Source organism: Girardinichthys multiradiatus, chromosome X (genome assembly GCF_021462225.1).
Source record: "Girardinichthys multiradiatus isolate DD_20200921_A chromosome X, DD_fGirMul_XY1, whole genome shotgun sequence".
NCBI classification, from domain to species: domain Eukaryota; kingdom Metazoa; phylum Chordata; class Actinopteri; order Cyprinodontiformes; family Goodeidae; genus Girardinichthys; species Girardinichthys multiradiatus.
This window is the reverse complement of record NC_061817.1, coordinates 7,071,704-7,091,217: the sequence shown is the minus strand read 5'-3', so window position 1 is coordinate 7,091,217 and position 19,514 is coordinate 7,071,704. Positions and strand designations below refer to the sequence as shown.

The 19,514-nt window shown below is 38.7% G+C and overlaps 1 protein-coding gene across 1 annotated transcript; it reads right to left on the bottom strand.

Annotated features, from left to right (window-relative positions):
- Positions 1–353: 353 nt before the first annotated feature.
- On the bottom strand, positions 354–7,724 carry LOC124863177. The gene is made up of 4 exons (XM_047357445.1): positions 7,632–7,724; positions 7,446–7,533; positions 2,046–2,372; positions 354–1,057 (listed from the first exon to the last, which is right to left on the bottom strand). The coding sequence occupies exons 1-4, from the start codon at positions 7,632–7,634 to the stop codon at positions 720–722; spliced, it is 756 nt and encodes a 251-aa protein (XP_047213401.1). The 5' UTR covers positions 7,635–7,724; the 3' UTR covers positions 354–719.
- Positions 7,725–19,514: the final 11,790 nt, after the last annotated feature.

Below are 19,514 nucleotides of genomic sequence, written 5' to 3'. Positions count from 1 at the left end.
TTCTTTAATTTGACCAAACAATGATTTTATCTCAGAGAAAGAAAGATTCATTCATACAGAAGGTTCACAGTGACAGAATCTAATCAAAAAACATCATTATTTAAAGAAAGCTATATTTTGGGCATTGCTTATTTCCATAAGTCATAAAAATTGTATTACAGTTTCATGCAAGATAGTTCCAAAGCAGATACACCATGCACAATACCCACAACATTTATCCCCAGTAAGCTACTTAAAAACAAGCTCCATTTTTACATTAATGTCACATATAATGTGTTAAACATTGCAAACTAAAGCAGACAGAAATGACAGCTGTGAACTTTCATGCAAATGAAAGCAACAGAACACTCAGGTATTCATAGTTACTGTAACAGCAACGTTGTAAAGAGGTTTATTTTACTACAGTACAGCAGGTGTGAAAAAAAATGCTGTAAACAAAGAATGTTTCAGAAATTTAAATGATTGTATGTAAAATACTACCACAAGAAACTAAAAATATCTAAAAAGCGATTTTTATTAACTCAAGGCATTTTGCATCTTCTTTAAGATACTGCACATTAATGCATTACTGCCAACAAGTGAAGAACCATGCTAAAAAGCTTTACTTTATTATTTCAGCCTAAACATAAACATTTTCTTCTGTTTAATTATGTTTATGTGTGAGTTCACAATCAGTGGCTCATTTTTATCTCAATCAATTTTTCAAACAACTGTCTTCTTTATATGATAAAGCTCCTCATTAAAATCCCCATAGTAATGCAGATCCACTGGAGTTGGCCTTTGCTGCCCAATGAGACAAGCTGACTGAAGATGTACCTGTTCGTTGAAGGCATCCACAGGGAGCAGTTATAAGGTTGGCTGTGGTTTTCTATCTTCACGGGAACTTCACTCATGACTCTGTAAAACCCATCCTTATCTTGCTTTTCATGTGTTTTGGAGGCATTTGTTATGTTTGAATCTCCCTGGTACCAGTGAACTACACCACTGGGGTAAACACTGTCAAAGGTGCATGAGGCGTTGCCATTATCCAAGGACTCGTGAGTACTTCCAAGGCAGTCTGTAAAAAGAAATAACTCTCAGAACGACAAAAAACTCCAAAACATAATTAAAGCTACAAGCAGCATTAAAGGCCCCCTCGCAGCTCGGCCTGTGCAGCGACCGCAGGAGCCTGGCATCGCTGCCAACATGCCACTGATGAGGCTGCCATTCGATTCCACACGTCGCCACTAGGTGGCACTATGAGCAACATGTTATATGATCTTCGGTTATGCAGAGTTGTTGTCTGGGAAGCATTTAAAATTTGGGGGAAATTGGACCTTCCAGATGGAAGCTGCAAAATTATGTCATCAAGTTGACTTATGCAGTATGTTCGGCATTGATCCATCATGATGTATAGTACATTTGAAGTGGATCCGACGATGTATGAGGGAGATAGAGCACTTGAAATATTCTAAGGGGTCGCTGTTGATCCAAATTCCAATGTAATCCAATAGAGCTGTTTGGGGGCTGACAAAGATCAACCATATTTATTTTGGAGTGAATCAGACCATGCGTGTGTAATATAGAGCCAAACGTATGGCCGTGGCATGACATCAGAATTTGCCACGCCGGCACAGCCACACCCTCCAGCCAAACCAGTTAGTTCTGGAGACTCTCTTAGACTATCATGTTATTTGTCACTTGGGACAGTTTCACATTGATTAGGCGAAGGACACCAAATATGGACCATCAAAAGAAAAATAAGACACTTCCTGTTCTCAGGGGGCGGGACTTTGATGATGTCAGCATCTGATCAGTGAATATTGTTTGAGGCCAGAGAGAGATCAATCTCAGAAGGTTTCAGGTGTCTGTGACTTTCCTTGTAGGAGCTATATAAATTTCGTCTTTTGTGGCTCGAAGTCATATTTTGAGGCTTGGCCAAGACGCAACGGAAAATAGAAAGAAAGGAAAAAAAAGAAAGAAAGAATAATAAGAAATCCTATGATTACAATAGGCCCTTGCTGGCTTCCGGCTCGGGCCTAATGATAAGTTTTATGCCGACTGACCTTCAACTTTAATGTGGCTCTGCCCGTTTGCTGCTTCACGCGATAAGTGTAGCTTGCAGTGGTAGACCCCCTCATCGGTCGGGGTTATGTTGCGGATAGTCAGAGTGAGAGAGAGTCCAGATGTTGTGTTTGCGCCTTTGCACTGGATCTTGCTGGTGAAATTATTCTGCTCGTACTGGCACAGTGTTGTATTCTTGAATTGCCATTCAAATTTCATCAGTTTTGAATCCTGCACCACACTTGTGCTGGCATTGCATGTCAGGGTCACGTTTTTCCCACAGTCTGAAAACACCTTTGGTTTGGTGTCCAGGGTCTTACAATCACACACTGATCAAAGACAGAGAAATCAAGGTTAGAAAGCATGACTAAAAATCCCTTCAAAACTTGCAAGTGAGGTAGTTTATTGACTTTCATGTTTTCTGTTCATACCTGGATCGCTGATGCCCACAAGTAGAAAGAGATCACAAATAAAGACATTGGTTTAACATAGCATACATTGTTACAAATGTGATGGACTGTTTTTCTAGTTTTTGTTAGTTTTTTCTTGGTTCTGTTGCTGCTTCTCCACTCACCTGGCCACCATCCATTGCATTACTTTATTAGCCATGCTTAGCATAAACATTCCTGTCATGACCTTTAGATGTTCGAGTTTTTCAGTTTCTGTTATGTCTCTGTTTTCATCATTTTCCTGTTCACTCTGTTCTCAAGTTGCACCCATTGTAGTTCTTCCCTTGTGTATTACTTTCTTACTTCATTTTGATATCTTTGTTAAAATCTTCCCAGCATTTCTGTGTTCCTCTGATTAGCTCCTGTGTTAATCACTCTCCTGCCCTCAGCTCCCTGCCTTAATTCTCCTTGGATGTTTCAAATTCTCATCTGATGACATGCCTTTTTCCACACTTCCACCCATATTTAAGCTCTCTGGTTTTCCTCTCTCACTGCGGGATTCTTCCGTTCGATCGCCTGGTACTCTGCCCGTGCTCCGTCTCCTGTAGGTTTGCTGTTACATTTATCATTAACCTATTCTACTCAACATGCAGCTCCTGAGTTTCTATCTGTGCTTTGGTCCTGCTCAGAACTCCCACTACATGACATCCTTGTTTTCCTTTTATCTCCAGGTGCAGTTTGGTTGAGGTAAAATTTGGTAAGCCCTGGAAAATTTGCTTTTGCTTCCAGTGTAGCTCATTTTAAATTTAATCCACTAGTTTCCAAAATAATTTATATTTTTATTTACTAAGCATGTTCAGATTCAAATTTGTAATTTTTTCAGTCTGAGTACAAAACATTTATACTTAGTTTATACTATAGTTGTTTTTTATAATCTGTATATTCAGTGAGAATGCATTCATGCATTCTCCCTTATTGTTTTTCTGTTTTTCTTTATTTTCATTTTTGTCTATATTTTCCGTACATTTTTCTGCGTGTAACTAGTCCTACATTTTTCAACCGATTTCAACAATTCTGGTATCAAAACGTTCGGCTCGTTCTGGAGAAGTATGCTATGACTTTTAGTAACTTCAGCTATTATAATTTTTTGAAATATTCAGCTTTTTATGCCAATTTTTGTCCCATTGAAATGAATGGAGATTCAGCAAAATTCCGCAAAATTCAGCTAAACCTTTGCGCTCTTTCACAGCTTACTACTTCTGCACACTTTCAGCTAGAAACACCATTCAACTTTCAAAATGTTCACAAGACATTAAGCTATCTTCAGATGATTCAGCTTTTTGATATCTTTTACGGTTCTTCTACAATCGCGATTGATGTTTTCGATTTTATAATGTAATCAATCCTATGGCGGAATTCGTCAGTTGGTAGAGTGTACACTCTAGATTTTTGAATAACCTGAGAAAGAACGAACAAACTCTCCTCACTCGCTCAATTTTCACTCTACTGGCACAAATTATGTATTAAAACGTAGGATGCTCTTTCAAAAAATGCCACCCTCATTGATGTGAGACTAACGGATTTCACGCAACACGCCCGGGAGCAACGCAAAGTCAACACACCCTGAATGGAAAACCTATAGGAATTTCAGAAAAAATCGGAGCAAAAAATCCTTAAACTAACATGTTTTCGAATCGCCATCTCTCATAAACCGTTCAAGTTAGAGACATGGGCTTTGCAACAATTCATCTTCAGACCTTGCTGGCGCTCACAGTGAAGGAATTTTTTTGATACCTTTTATTGTTTTATCATAAAAAAGGTTTGTTTAGGAGTACCAATCTGTCCTTCCCAAAATTGCTTAAAATTGAAATATTTCACAATTATCCACTTTTCTACACTGTCACATCTCCTACACGGATTTATGTAGACACACAAAAATCTCCAGGATTGTTCACCAATCCCTGCTGATACCTACGGTCCAAAAAATATTTGTATACCTTTTATCATTTTCTCATAAAGTTTGAGAGTGAAAATTCACCTTCACTCAGGTTAAAAATGGTCAAAATGATCCACTTTTTCACAGGGTCACAACTCCCAGACACATTTTTGAAGAAACTTGAGAAGCTCCATGATTATTCAGCAAGGCCTGCTGATTCATACGGTGCATAAATCAAATCGATAGCCCTTATAGTTTCCGAGTTATTAGATGTTGTTCAAGAGCATGTTCAGGCATTTTTATGTTTTTCTCCATTTTTCCCTTTCATTTCACCTAGTGTTGTGCCTTTAATATTCTATTTTCAGCAATAAAAGTGTTAATATTCTCGTTCCCCTGTCCGTTCTGAGAAAAACGGTCCAAGAATGACGTCGATAGCCCTTACGGTTTCCGAGTTATGGGCGGTAGTTCGGGAGCATGCGCCTCCATGTTAAAAGCCCAGGGAAGGGGGAGACGATAGTGAGGTGCTGCATTAGAAATGCTGCAGGTGTCAAGTTAGACTGACACTCTTTGCTGATTGGCTGATTCATTCCTCACTGTTCTATTTAAAGCTCTGTGTATCTCCTACTGTCTAAGTCTGTATATGATTCTGTCTTTGTTTCTGCATCTATTCTCTCTGTGTCTCACACTCGGACACACACACACACACATCCATGGTTTACTATCTTTTTGAGGACTTTGCATTGACTTCCATTAATTTTCATTCATTTCTATGGCCTAAACCTGACCCGACCCCTCACCCTTTGACCATCTTTATAGGAGGCAACTACATGGCGGCCATTTTGTGTTGAGTACTTAAACAGCATGTACTGCTGTTTCAACACCTACAGGTCCTTCTCAAAATATTAGCATATTGTGATAAAGTTCATTATTTTCCATAATGTCATGATGAAAATTTAACATTCATATATTTGAGATTCATTGCCACTAACTGAAATATTTCAGGTCTTTTATTGTCTTAATACGGATGATTGTTGCATACAGCCTCATGAAAACCAAAATTCCTATCTCACAAAATTAGCATATCATTAAAAGGGTCTCTAAACGAGCTATGAACCTAATCATCTGAATCAACGAGTTAACTCTAAACACCTGCAAAAGATTCCTGAGGCCTTTAAAACTCCCAGCCTGGTTCATCACTCAAAACCCCAATTGTGGGTAAGACTGCCGACCTGACTGCTGTCCAGAAGGCCACTATTGACACCCTCAAGCAAGAGGGTAAGACACAGAAAGACATTTCTGAACAAATAGGCTGTTCCCAGAGTGCTGTATCAAGGCACCTCAGTGGGAAGTCTGTGGGAAGGAAAAAGAGTGGCAGAAAACGCTGCACAACGAGAAGAGGTGACCAGACCCTGAGGAAGATTGTGGAGAAGGGCCGATTCCAGACCTTGGGGGACCTGCGGAAGCAGTGGACTGAGTCTGGAGTAGAAACATCCAAAGCCACCGTGCACAGGCGTGTGCAGGAAATGGGCTACAGGTGCCGCATTCCCCAGGTCAAGCCACTTTTGAACCAGAAACAGCGGCAGAAGCGCCTGACCTGGGCTACAGAGAAGCAGCACTGGACTGTTGCTCAGTGGTCCAAAGTACTTTTTTCGGATGAAAGCAAATTCTGCATGTCATTCGGAAATCAAAGTGCCAGAGTCTGCAGGAAGACTGGGGAGAAGGAAATGCCAAAATGCCAGAAGTCCAGTGTCAAGTACCCACAGTCAGTGATGGTCTGGGGTGTCGTGTCAGCTGCTGGTGTTGGTCCACTGTGTTTTATCAAGGGCAGGGTCAATGCAGCTAGCTATCAGGAGATTTTGGAGCACTTCATGCTTCCATCTGCTGAAAAGCTTTATGGAGATGAAGATTTCATTTTTCAGCACGACCTGGCACCTGCTCACAGAGCCAAAACCACTGGTAAATGGTTTACTGACCACGGTATCACTGTGCTCAATTGGCCTGCCAACTCTCCTGACCTGAACCCCATAGAGAATCTGTGGGATATTGTGAAGAGAACGTTGAGAGACTCAAGACCCAACACTCTGGATGAGCTAAAGGCCGTTATCGAAGCATCCTGGGCCTCCATAAGACCTCAGCAGTGCCACAGGCTGATTGCCTCCATGCCACGCCGCATTGAAAGCAGTCGATGTTCTGCCAAAGGATTCCGCGACCAAGTATTGAGTGCCATAACTGTACAGGTGAGGGAGATTTGAAGGTTGAAACGTTGATTTGTATTAAAAAAACGTTTCTTTATTGGTGAGTATGAAACTAATGTTAATTTTGTGAGATAGGAATTTTGGTTTTCGAAGGAGGCTGTAATTCCAAAATCATTCGTATTAGGGGGGACAATAGAAAGACCTGAAATATTTCAGTTAGGGTGCAATGAATCAATTAAAATATATGAATGGTAAATTTCATCATGACATTAGTGCAAATAATGAAACTCTATCACAATATGAGCTAATATTTTGAGAAGGACCTGTATTCATTTATTTAACAGAGCAGTGTAACACTCCCAAACAACTTTCTGTTCACTTAAAATAGTCCATAGGGACTTATGATCACATCAGTTCAAGGTGTTGTAACAAACACTTGCAGGAACCTGCAGAAATAGTTTTCCGGACTATACATTTTTTTCTAAGTTGACTGATTTAACTTAACTTAATCTGCAAGCACATCTGCACTAAAGCAATGGTGAAAATTCCCCACCAAATGAGGCTTGGCAGATGTTTGGGTGGGTCTGAAGGTAAGTCACAGAAAACACATTCACAATGTGGATATGTTTCATCTAAAAACACTGCAGATTTAACCTTGTAATCTTATTTTTCTGTCTTTTTATACTAACTTTAAAGCCAGTCAGTCATGAAAAATTATTCTCACTTGGAGATTCCTTGAAGTTCTCATATAGTTAACAAACACACACAAGTAAATTGATTTTTCTGGACTCCTATACTGTATATATTAGGCGTCAGACTTTTATATACTCATAAAAACTAAAGGTGTTGTTTTTTCATGCACTTTCTGAAGCAAATACTCACCAGAAATGCTGACTGCTACTGTCACCCAGATAATGGAAGCGTAGACTAAACCTGGATGAATCCATGGACCACAGGAGGATCTTGCTGCCTTGATTTACATTGAAATCAACATTTATCACATTAGATAAAGCAGATAGTACAAAACAATAACCTGATATAAAGCACAACATGGTTGTTTTTACCTACCATAGTACTTTCAACGATTCAGTGTTTTTGCTGTCAGGGTTTTGCTGTAAGCCTCACTCAAAGTAGTGAAGCTGTAGTGGAGCTGCCTTTTTGTGTTTTTAATAGCAACTTTCAGTGTAGGTGGTGCACTATCAGGTTTATGACTGAACATGAGCAGTCTTGTCCTGGAAGAGATGAGTGCAGACATGAGAATGAATGTTGTTTCTCTCTTCAGTGCAGAATGAAATACTCTCTTGGAAGTCTACTGCCAAGATGCAGACATTTTTTAGCAAATAGACTATGTACATTTTCAACATATTCATACAATAATATTTTGTGCATTTCTACTCTTTAGGAAATGTAGTGTGTTAGTGAGAGATCAGTTTATTTAAAGGGATTTATGTGTTTAGCATCAAAAAAGATTTGTTTTACCTGCTACATTAAATGACATCATGTGTCTAAAGCAAACTGAAGCTAGGTTAAAAACATAACAAAATGTGAATGAAGACCAAGAAACAAACTGGACAGGTCAGAGAAAACGTTTAGGAAAGTTTAAAGTGGTATTACATTGTAAATCAATGACCCAAACACTGAATATCCTAACAAAGCTTTTCAATTCAAAGTTTCTTTCAGACCATCATCCAAAAGCGAATAGAGTATGGCACAAGTGAAAATGTACAATAACATGGCTGTCCACCTAAAATAACAGTTGGGGCAAGGAATTAGAATTAATGTTTTAATTAGAAAAGCAGCCGAGAGGCCCATGGGGACTTTGGAGCAACTGCAGTGATCCACAGCTAATTGGGCTGAATTTATATAGCACTTTTGCAGTCATACACTATAGCCACATTCACACACTGATAAGCAGATTGCTAGGCAACTTGAGGTTAGGTGCCCTGCCCAGCTGTAATTGGACCTACAAGTTTCAGATTGTTAGATAACTACCCTTCCCATTGGGCCACAGTTGCCTCATAGCTCAGGTGAGAGGAACTTTTGGTTTGAATTCTTTTATTTGTGCCGTCCGTAAAATTAGTCTTTATGAAGAAATGGCAAGAAAAAAACCATTGAAGGCACATTTGTAGTTTGCCACCAGCCTTGTAGGCAATACGGTATCTTGGTTTTGTAGTGTTCATGACCCTAATGCATTGAAGCAGGGAGCTGAAGCCAAAGATGATTGATTATTGTAAAAGGCCACAAAACAACCAAAAGGCAAAAGGGAGGAAAACAGGAACACATAAGACTGGAAACAAGAAAACAGCTGGAGCACACTAAAGAAAACATGAAGGTGGATGATTGATATGAGAACCAGATATGACTAACCAGAAGAATGCAGGGCAGCTGGGCAGCTGGGCAAGAAACAGAGCAGGGAAACTTAGGGAAGGTGACTAATAAACAGAAAAATGAGCACAGGGAGATACAACAGGGCACAAAGGAATCTCACTAAACCTACAAACTAAAAAGGTCTCTGATCTAAACCAATACACATAAAAGAAAACTCTCAACACAAAGGAATCACAAATGAGTCACTAATGGTGATTAGTGACAATAATAAACAACTGAAAATAACCCAAATAAAATCCTGAAAAACCAGAACACTCTAATTAAACATGAGACAGAAATGTATTGTATTGGCTTATACACACAAGGCTATTTCAGGTGGAAAAGAAACATTGCAGATCATTTTGGCAACATAATCCATAAACACAGTGGTGGCAGCATCATACAGTGGTAATGATTTTCATCACCAGGGATGGGAAGCTGGTTAATGAGAAGCTTGATAGAGCTAAATAATGGACTGTCCCGGAGGATATCCTGTTAGAGAAGGTATATGACTTTTCCTTCACAAACACCAATAGCCAAAGCAGCAGACATCAAAGATTTAATATCTCTGATTGTAACATGATAAAATGTTTGAAAATTCAGCTGGAAATAATTTCTTTTTCATAGCATTACATGTAGGATTTTGTTAAAAAGAAAATGAATACATATTTCATTAAGAGTGCATTGATCAAAATAGTTGCGTCCTTAAATTAGTGCCTAAGACCGTTATTTGGATAATTAAATTTTTAGCAGTTTATTTGTTTACATTTACAGTTTACAGTTTAATTTTAAACAAATTTTGTCACATTCCTGAATTATTTGGGTTTTAAATTTTATTTTGTGTGTGCATTTTGATTATTTCTTTGCTGTTTATTATGTTCTATAAATCATGCCGTCTTTAGTTCATTTCCCTTTTTCTCTTGTTGTTTGGTGTTTTCCTTATTAGCTTAATCTTTTGTGTTTTATTCTAGTGTTCTTTTACATCCAGAGTTTTTCCACTTAAATTTATTTTAGATTCTCCCCTGGGTTTCCTTGTGTTTCTGTTCAGCTCTTCCCATTTCTTCTGATTGGCTTTTCTGGTTTGCCTTACATTTCTTCCCCCTTTCTCACTATAAATGCTCAATGGTTCTTTCTGTTCTTAGCCGGTTTCTTCCATTAAACTGCTCATTTTTCCATGCTGGTCAGATGTTTCCCTTTGTGTCAACTGTATATTTTTTTCCGTATTAAAGACTCCTTATTTCCCCTCCCTGCCTCTACTTCTGTCTGCATTTTGATCCATTCAAGAAGAAAATTATGACTTATTTTTCTTTTTTCTATAATTCACAACTGTGGCTTATGGTTCAGACCACCTTTTGATGGGAGGTTACAGTACATTGCAAAAAGTAGTCCCACCCCTTTAACATTTTTACAGTTTGTCATATTACAAACACAACTTCAATGGTTATGAAGTATGTGGTGATGTGACAAACCAACATAAACTAGCACACAGTTGTGTTGTGAAAGGAAAAACATGGTTCTCAGACTGTGTACAAATACTAATGGGAAGAAAATAAATTGTGATGTTTGTGGTTGCAACATGACAAAATGTTCATTCAGTATGAATAGTTATGAAATGCAGTTTTGGAGAAGCCTAACTATAAAAGATAATGCAAAAACAATGGCTCTGTCTGCTAAAAATCTAAAAATATTCTGCAGAAAAGACTTATTGAACCTGAAAACTGCAAAAAAAAAAAAAAAAATTGCAAAAAAACAACAACAGAATTTTAACACATAGATAAAGGCTACTCCCAAGGCAGCCTGCTGCCATCTTAAAAACATGTTAAAACAGAACAAGGAAAATTAGCATGCATTTACTCTCAGTAGTTTAGATTATTGTAATGGGAGGTTCACCTGTGTCCAGGATAAAATCAGCCATCAGTTTCAGCACAAGAATTAGGGAACCCCAGGAAATGGTGTAGGTCAAATCTTGTTATTGGTCTAAATGCACTGAATGTTCTTGGCAATAAAAAGTTGCTTGTCAGTGTTCCCAGGAGATGCAATGGTTTATTTCTATGATCTTCAGCATTTATCATGCAATATCTATTTAGCTGTAAAACATGTGTGCCCATGAATGCATCCCTGCAAATAAACTTGTACAAACATGTACAAACACTGGTGTTATTGTACATTCAATTACAGTCTCACTCTTGATCATTAAGCAATACTGCCAGAGGTTAAAAAACAGATAAACATGTTGAAACAGGAAAAAACTGAAGGAACCATATCCTTTACACACTGGCAAAAATAGTTCCTTCATATTATCACTGATAAGAGTGTGGATGTAAAGGACCAGATTAAGTATTTATAACAGGCAGCTGAGTGGAAAATTATGTTCTTCAATTACACTTAAAGTAGATCTTTAAAATAACATTGTCTTGGAGAAAGCTCAAAGGAATAAAAGAAGCTCAAATAAACAGGCACTGACAGGGCAGGAATACAACAGAAGGTAAGGCAAACTAAACAGGCTGGTCATAAACCTGGAGCAGAGGATTAATGATAGGCCCTGACTGGGATGACAAAAAGGGTTCATAGAAAAAAGAAAACAAATTATTTTTCAACATTTTGCTTTGAGGTGTTATTTTTTTCAAGAATGTAATACAGATACTCTACTTGACATTGCACTCTGATGATGCCTGAAATATTATATATTTCAGGCATCATTTTGTTTCATTCAGTTGATGCACAACAATTAATACAAAAAAGTAAAGGTAAACATTCAGAAATCCTCTGCTCTGTGCCTTTTGGAGTATTTCACCTACTTGCTTTAATTCTCTTTCCTGAGTGGTAAAAAACTGTTTGTTTCTGTTCACATTAAAATTGAAATACTGATTTGTGAGATTCTGTCTCTCTTTTTGGGACATCTATTTGTTTCAGCCTTAATTGCATTAGATTTAGCTACCTACTAATGGCAAATAAATGAAGAAACATGCCATTAGTATATTTGGCATTAGTATATATATATATATATATATATATATATATATATATATATATTAGTATATTTGCGCATCTGTGTTGTGAGTCAACAATTTGTTGATGTTGGCATACACAACTCAGGGTAAGTTTTATACATTTATTTAGACCCATTGTAATTTACAAACTAATTAACAAGTGAGTCCTCGCCAATCAGTCAAATACTTAAACTTCTTGGCTTCATACATATATGTATACCACAGGAAGCCAACAAACTGTATACCACAGTTTGTTGGTTTAAAAGAGATGAACAAACGTAAAAACAAACTAGAAATAATAAAACACAGTATAATAAAATAAATGAAGGTTAATAATTATGGAAGATGAAAAAATTGAGGAAACAGTCATTTACGGACAAAAGAATGGGACAAAAATATGTCATAAAAACAAATATAAAACTTAAAATCAATACAAAACTAATAAAATTATGAACATCAACAAATAAGGAATAATTGTTGAATTTCTCCTAAAGCCAGAACAATCAAACAGTGATTGAAACAGGGCAAAAAAGGCTATAAAACAAGACACTTTTAAAAAGTACTCACTTTATAAATCATTCAAGGTTTTTAAAAACAGTACACTCTACAGTGTACAATCTAATAAAAATATTTACATCCAGAAATTTGTGCATTTATGATGTCCTTCAGTGACACTTTCCTAAAAACCCAGCTGATTTTGTCAGTTCCAACTTTTAGCGTGGTCAATAGAAACAATATGTGAACATAGTAACTTGCAGTACTTTTTGGAAGTTTGTAAGTAGGTAAGTAAAGTTTATTTATGAAACACTTATCATAGAACAAGGACCAAAAGTGGATATATAAAAGGCCCAAGTAAATAGAACATTCATTCATTGTCTATACTAACTTGTCCTTGCAGGGTTGCTCGTGCCTCGCTGGAGTACCCAGTGAGAACCTACAAATGCATGGGGAGAGTATGCAAACTACATGCAGACCGAGCCCAGGCCAATATTCAAACCCAGGATATTCTCGCTGGAAAGTACCAGTGCTACCAATTGTGCCACAGTGCAGTCCCCCCATAAACCAGCAACTCATTTAAACCAGACGGAAATTAAAGTGAATGTAAACTGAAAGCCAAACATTTCAGATAAAAACAGAAAGAATCTGAGATAACGTATTTATGATTTTAAATATAAAGCGACAACGCTAATAATAACTTTATAAGTGTCGGGGTCTGGGAGATTCTGTTTGTTTTTACTTGCTATTAACTATGTTTAAGCACTAGGTGGCGGAGCTGCACAGGTGTGGGAGTGACGCAGGTGGAACCCATTACCTCATTGCCTGAGGAGGATAAAAGGAGGAGGCTGTCAGCACTTCGATGCCTGAGTGTTTGCCATTGTGGTAACATAACGGCCCTGAACTCTAGTCTTTGATTCATCATAAAGTGAAGATTACTTACTATTTTCCCCTCGCAGCACAACTTCAGCTATGTACAGATATTTAACACAATGAAGAAAGGAGAACTCCACGAGTTTTTGTTAAGGATTTGTGTCTTTCCTTAGTTTTATTTTCTTTTCATCAAGTTTTCTTCATTCTCTCTTTGTTTCTTTCTATTCTTTGTAAGACTGAAACAATAAACAAAAATACTATCTGTCATTTGTTTTGCAATATAAACTACGAAGTTACAATATCTTCACAAGCAAATTTATACAAACATTATCTATGTTTAGAAAATAAACATACACCTGCAACATCTCTAAACTTATGGAGGACCGATCCTGAAAAAATTAAAAATAAAAGCAGAAATATATATATTTTGTTTTTCCTTTTCCTTACACATGCGTTTTCATCAAGAAATGTAAATGTTTTCTTTTTCCTTTTCCTTAGACATGCCTTTGTTCTTTGACATTTCCTCATCTCTCTTTTTCCTTTACGTATGCATTTCTGCTTCATTATGCAAATGAGGAGGGCTGTCTTCTTCTCTCCAGCTCCTCTCCTATTGGTCAATATACAGGAAGGAGGAGGATCCATGTGCAGGCTGAGGGTGTGTCCCAATTCAGGGGCTGGAACCTTCCAAGTGCGTACTTGTGGGTTGATTATGTCACAGCGCGGCGCATAAGGTCTGTCAGATGCTGCCGACAAATGTGTCCTTCTTTTGCCCGATTTGAAGGATGCGTTGTGAGTATCCTTCGCGGTCCATCTTTTCCCATGATTCATTGCGGGTCGAAGCGTTTTGGTCAAACAGGGGCAGCCATGGCGGACCACACTGTCAAAAAATGTGAGTAAACTGTGAAAAATTACACTTTCTGTGAAATAAATGAACTTTTACAATGTTTTTAGTGCAGGAATATAACTGTGTAGACGTGAAAAATTTGCTTGATTTATCTAGACATCGCTTAATTTTAAACGTGCTCCGACGTGTTCGGAGTTTTCCGCTCCCTCCGTAGTAACTACCGGCTTGCCTCGCCAGCCCTACCGGCGGTGGGGCGAGCTAGACCCGGTAGAGATCTGACCGGACTATCAGCACTGAGCTCCTGCTGCCAGTCATCACAGTGAATGTTAAACACAAGGGATTTCTAACACTTTATGTTAGTATTATTTTAATGTATTGTGTCATTTGTTCATGTAAGTCGATTTGACATTGCAGGTGATATTAAAGTTAACCTGAATAAATTGACGATTTTATGTAATCTTACCGTATCGCTGGAGAGTGTGATTGAGAATAAATAAGCTTTTAAATATTCATTTTTGATGAAGTAATGTGCTATATGTGTTTTTAAAAGTATATTTATAATTCAGCTAGCACTATAATTCAGATTCCAGGTACAGCTGAAGAGAAATACACTTTCAATTGCAAGCAAATCTCAGTAAAGAAGTGAAAAGTTTGAAAGAGCTTGTTTTAGGCATTTGCATAAAAATATTTTAATATGTTATGCAAATTAAGACAAATGTAAATAAAATAAAAAGACTTGTTTTACACTGATATTAAGCAAGATGTTGTTTTTTTTTTGCTGTTTTTGTTGTTTAGGGACAAAGGAGCAGACGGGTCAGTTTATTTAGCTCAGGGGTGATAATGACCACCTTTTTACTGGAGCTAAAAACTCAGCCACCGTGGCTTGGAGGTACAATAACAACATTCTTTGCAGTCAGTTTCTGTCCAGTTTCAAAAACTCCTATCTGTCTAACTTTCATAAATATCCATCCATTGATTAACATACTTCTTTTGGTTTTCCCTCTTTGTTTTTGCTTGTTTAGGACAGTTCTGGAGAAGATGGACCAACAGGCCAAAACAAAAGTGGGATAATATTAAAAGTAAATATAAAGCTTGTTCAGAACTTCTCATGTCACACACAAATAAAAAATATTTCTAAAAGTCTTGTTGGTTTCTCTGTTTAGTCAACTCTTTTTTTATTCCCTCTAACTTTAGGATAGTAAGTATCCAGGGTCAGGAGAGGGAGTCAGTGAAAAGCCCACTGCTGCTACTTGGCCCTGGTTTGTCCTTATGGATGAGGTGTTGGGACAGAGGTCTTCCACAAACCTCCTGTCCTAATTGCCTCCATCCCTGAGGACACTCCAGGGCCAAGTGGAGCGGTGGGCAACCAGATGGAGAAGGAAGACAGTGAGCCAGCAGGAAGGGGTCAGAAAAGAAAGAGGGACAGAGATGATGGAGTTGATCAGGGAGGACATGAGGGCACAGAGAGAAGCAGAGGAGAAGAGGGCACAGAATGGACAGACTGTTTTCCATCTAAGAAAGAATGGTACTGAAATAAGGTGCTATATAAGAAATAAATAAATATGTTTTGTTCAGATAGTTTCTTAAAGTTTTAAGCTGTTCTAATAAATTTCAATATTGTTTTGTCACCAATGTATTTTATTTCCATTTGACCTAACAATAGATCAACTTCATTTAAATTTCTAAACACAGTTTATTTTGAAAATTACAAATAGCGTTTTAAACAGAATGTGGAAAAAAAACAACATTCAAACAGATCAAGATTACAAGACAAAAGGCATAAAATAAAACTATGTACAAATATTTACAACGGCGACAGCAGGATCAACCTGAGTGACCGGTTCCAGGAAAAACCTCTTCAACAGAACAAAGAGGCAGATGTCTTTCTGAACAGAAAGTCTCTGGTGGTGTGGCTAAATCTTTCACAAGGTTAGAGACTTGGATGGGATGCTGCAACTGAGACCTGTGGTTTGTCTTTCTGGATGGTGAGCGAAGCATCACACAGGTGGTCTGCAGATGTTTGTGATGCCTCTTGATGTCCACGTCATCAAGTTTAAAGGGCTGGCTGGACCACATCACTTAGATGTAATCAGGAATATGCAGAATTAGAAGATGGTGCTCACAAAATATGACAGTTATACCCCTCAAACATTAATCACATCTATAATATTATACCTGCCTGCATACAGTAGTCATGTTCTGGTGCTGTGTATATATATATATATACACTGCTGAAAAAAAATAAAGGGAACACTTAAACAACACAATATAACTCCAAGTAAATCAAACTTCTGTGAAATCAAACTGTCCACTTAGGAAGCAACACTGATTGACAATCAATTTCACATCCTGTTGTCCAAATGGAATAGACAACAGGTGAAATCTTTGGTGATTAGCAAGACACACTCAATAAAGGAGTGGTTCTGCAGGTGGGGACCACAGACCACTTCTCAGTACCTATGCTTTCTGGCTGATGTTTTGATCTCTTTTGAATGTTGGTGGTGCTTTCACACTCGTGGTAGCATGAGACGGACTCTACAACCCACACAAGTGGCTCAGGTAGTGCAGCTCATCCAGGATGGTACATTAATGCGAGCTGTGGCAAGAAGGTTTGCTGTGTCTGTCAGCGTAGTGTCCAGAGCCTGGAGGCGCTACCAGGAGACAGGCCAGTACACCAGGAGACGTGGAGGAGGCCGTAGGAGGGCAACAATCCAGCAGCAGAACCACTACCTCCACCTTTGTGCAAGGAGGACAGGAGGAGCACTGTCAGAGCCCTGCAAAATGACCTCCAGCAGGCCACAAATGTGCATGTGTCTGCACAAACGGTTAGAAACTGACTCCATGAGGATGATATGAGGGCCCGACGTCCACAAATGGGAGTTGTGCTCACAGCCCAACACCGTGCAGGACGCTTGGCATTTGCCAGAGAACACCAGGATTGGCAAATTTGCCACTGGCGCCCTGTGCTCTTCACAGATGAAAGCAGGTTCACACTGAGTACATGTGACAGACGTGACAGAGTCTGGAGACACCGTGGAGAGCGATCTGCTGCCTGCAACATCCTTCAGCATGACTGGTTTGGCAGGGGGTCAGTAATGGTGTGGGGTGGCATTTCTTTCCATGTGTTCGCCAGGGGTAGCCTGACTGCCATTGGGTACCGAGATGAGATCCTCAGACCCCTTGTGAGACCATATGCTGGTGCGGTTGGCCCTGGGTTCCTCCTAATGCAGGACAATGCTAGACCTCATGTGGCTGGAGTGTGTCAGCAGTTCCTGCAAGATGAAGACATTGAAGCTCTGGACTGGCCCGCCCGTTCCCCAGACCTGAATCCGATTGAGCACATCTGGGACATCATGTCTCGCTCCATCCACCAACGTCACGTTGCACCACAGACTGTCCAGGAGTTGGTGGATGCTTTAGTCCAGGTCTGGGAGGAGATCCCTCAGGAGACCATCCACCGTCTCATCAGGAGCATGTCCAGGCATTGTAGGGAGGTCATACAGGCACGTGGAGGCCACACACAATACTGAGCCTCACTTTGACTTGTTTTAAGGACATTACATCAAAGTTGGATCAGCCTGTAGTGTGTTTTTCCACTTTAATTTTGTTTGTTACTCCAAATCCAGGCCTCCATTGGTTAATAAATTTGATTTCCATTGATGATTTTTGTCTGATTTTGTTGTCAGCACATTCAACTTTGTACAGAACAAAGTATTCATTGAGAATATTTCATTCATTCAGATCTAGGATGTGTTATTTGAGTGTTCCCTTTATTTTTTTGGCCTGCAAGGGGGTGACCTTCCCCTGTTGGTCCATCTTCTCCAGAACTGTCCTAAACAAGCAAAAACAAAGAGGGAAAACCAAAAGAAGTATGTTAATCAATGGATGGATATTTATGAAAGTTAGACAGATAGGAGTTTTTGAAACTGGACAGAAACTGACTGCAAAGAATGTTGTTATTGTACCTCCAAGCCACGGTGGCTGAGTTTTTAGCTCCAGTAAAAAGGTGGTCATTATCACCCCTGAGCTAAATAAACTGACCCGTCTGCTCCTTTGTCCCTAAACAACAAAAACAGCAAAAAAAAAACAACATCTTGCTTAATATCAGTGTAAAACAAGTCTTTTTATTTTATTTTACATTTGTCTTAATTTGCATAACATATTAAAATATTTTTATGCAAATGCCTAAAACAAGCTCTTTCAAACTTTTCACTTCTTTACTGAGATTTGCTTGCAATTGAAAGTGTATTTCTCTTCAGCTGTACCTGGAATCTGAATTATAGTGCTAGCTGAATTATAAATATACTTTTAAAAACACATATAGCACATTACTTCATCAAAAATGAATATTTAAAAGCTTATTTATTCTCAATCACACTCTCCAGCGATACGGTAAGATTACATAAAATCGTCAATTTATTCAGGTTAACTTTAATATCACCTGTAATGTCAAATCAACTTACATGAACAAATGACACAATACATTAAAATAATACTAACATAAAGTGTTAGAAATCACTTGTGTTTAACGTTCACTGTGATGACTGGCAGCAGGAGCTCAGTGCCGATAGTCCGGTCAGATCTCTACCGGGTCTAGCTCGCCCCACCGCCGGTAGGGCTGGCGAGGCAAGCCGGTAGTTACTACGGAGGGAGCGGAAAACTCCGAACACGTTGGAGCACGTTTAAAATTAAGCGATGTCTAGATAAATCAAGCAGATTTTTCACGTGTACACAGTTATATTCCTGCACTAAAAACATTGTAAAAGTTCATTTATGTCACAGAAAGTGTAATTTTTCACAATTTACTCACAGTTTTTGACAGTGTGGTCCGCCATGGCTGCCCCTGTTTGACCAAAACGCTTCGACCCGCAAGGAATCATGGGAAAAGATGGATCGCAAAGGATACTCACAACGCATCTTTCAAATCGGGCAAAAGAAGGACACATTTGTCGGCAGCATCTGACAGACCTTATGCGCCGCGCTGTGACGTAATCAACCCACAAGTACGCACTTGGAAGGTTCCAGCCCCTGAATTGGGACACACCCTCAGCCTGCACATGGATCCTCCTCCTTCCTGTATATTGACCAATAGGAGAGGAGCTGGAGAGAAGAAGGCAGCCCTCCTCATTTGCATAATGAAGCAGAAATGCATACGTAAAGGAAAAAGAGAGATGAGGAAATGTCAAAAGAACAAAGGCATGTCTAAGGAAAAGGAAAAAGAAAACATTTACATTTCTTGATGAAAACGCATGTGTAAGGAAAAGGAAAAACAAAATACATATATTTCTGCTTTTATTTTTAATTTTGTCAGGATCGGTCCTCCATATAACTCATTGTTATAGCATTTAACACATCTATTTAATACAACAGATTAATCCTACC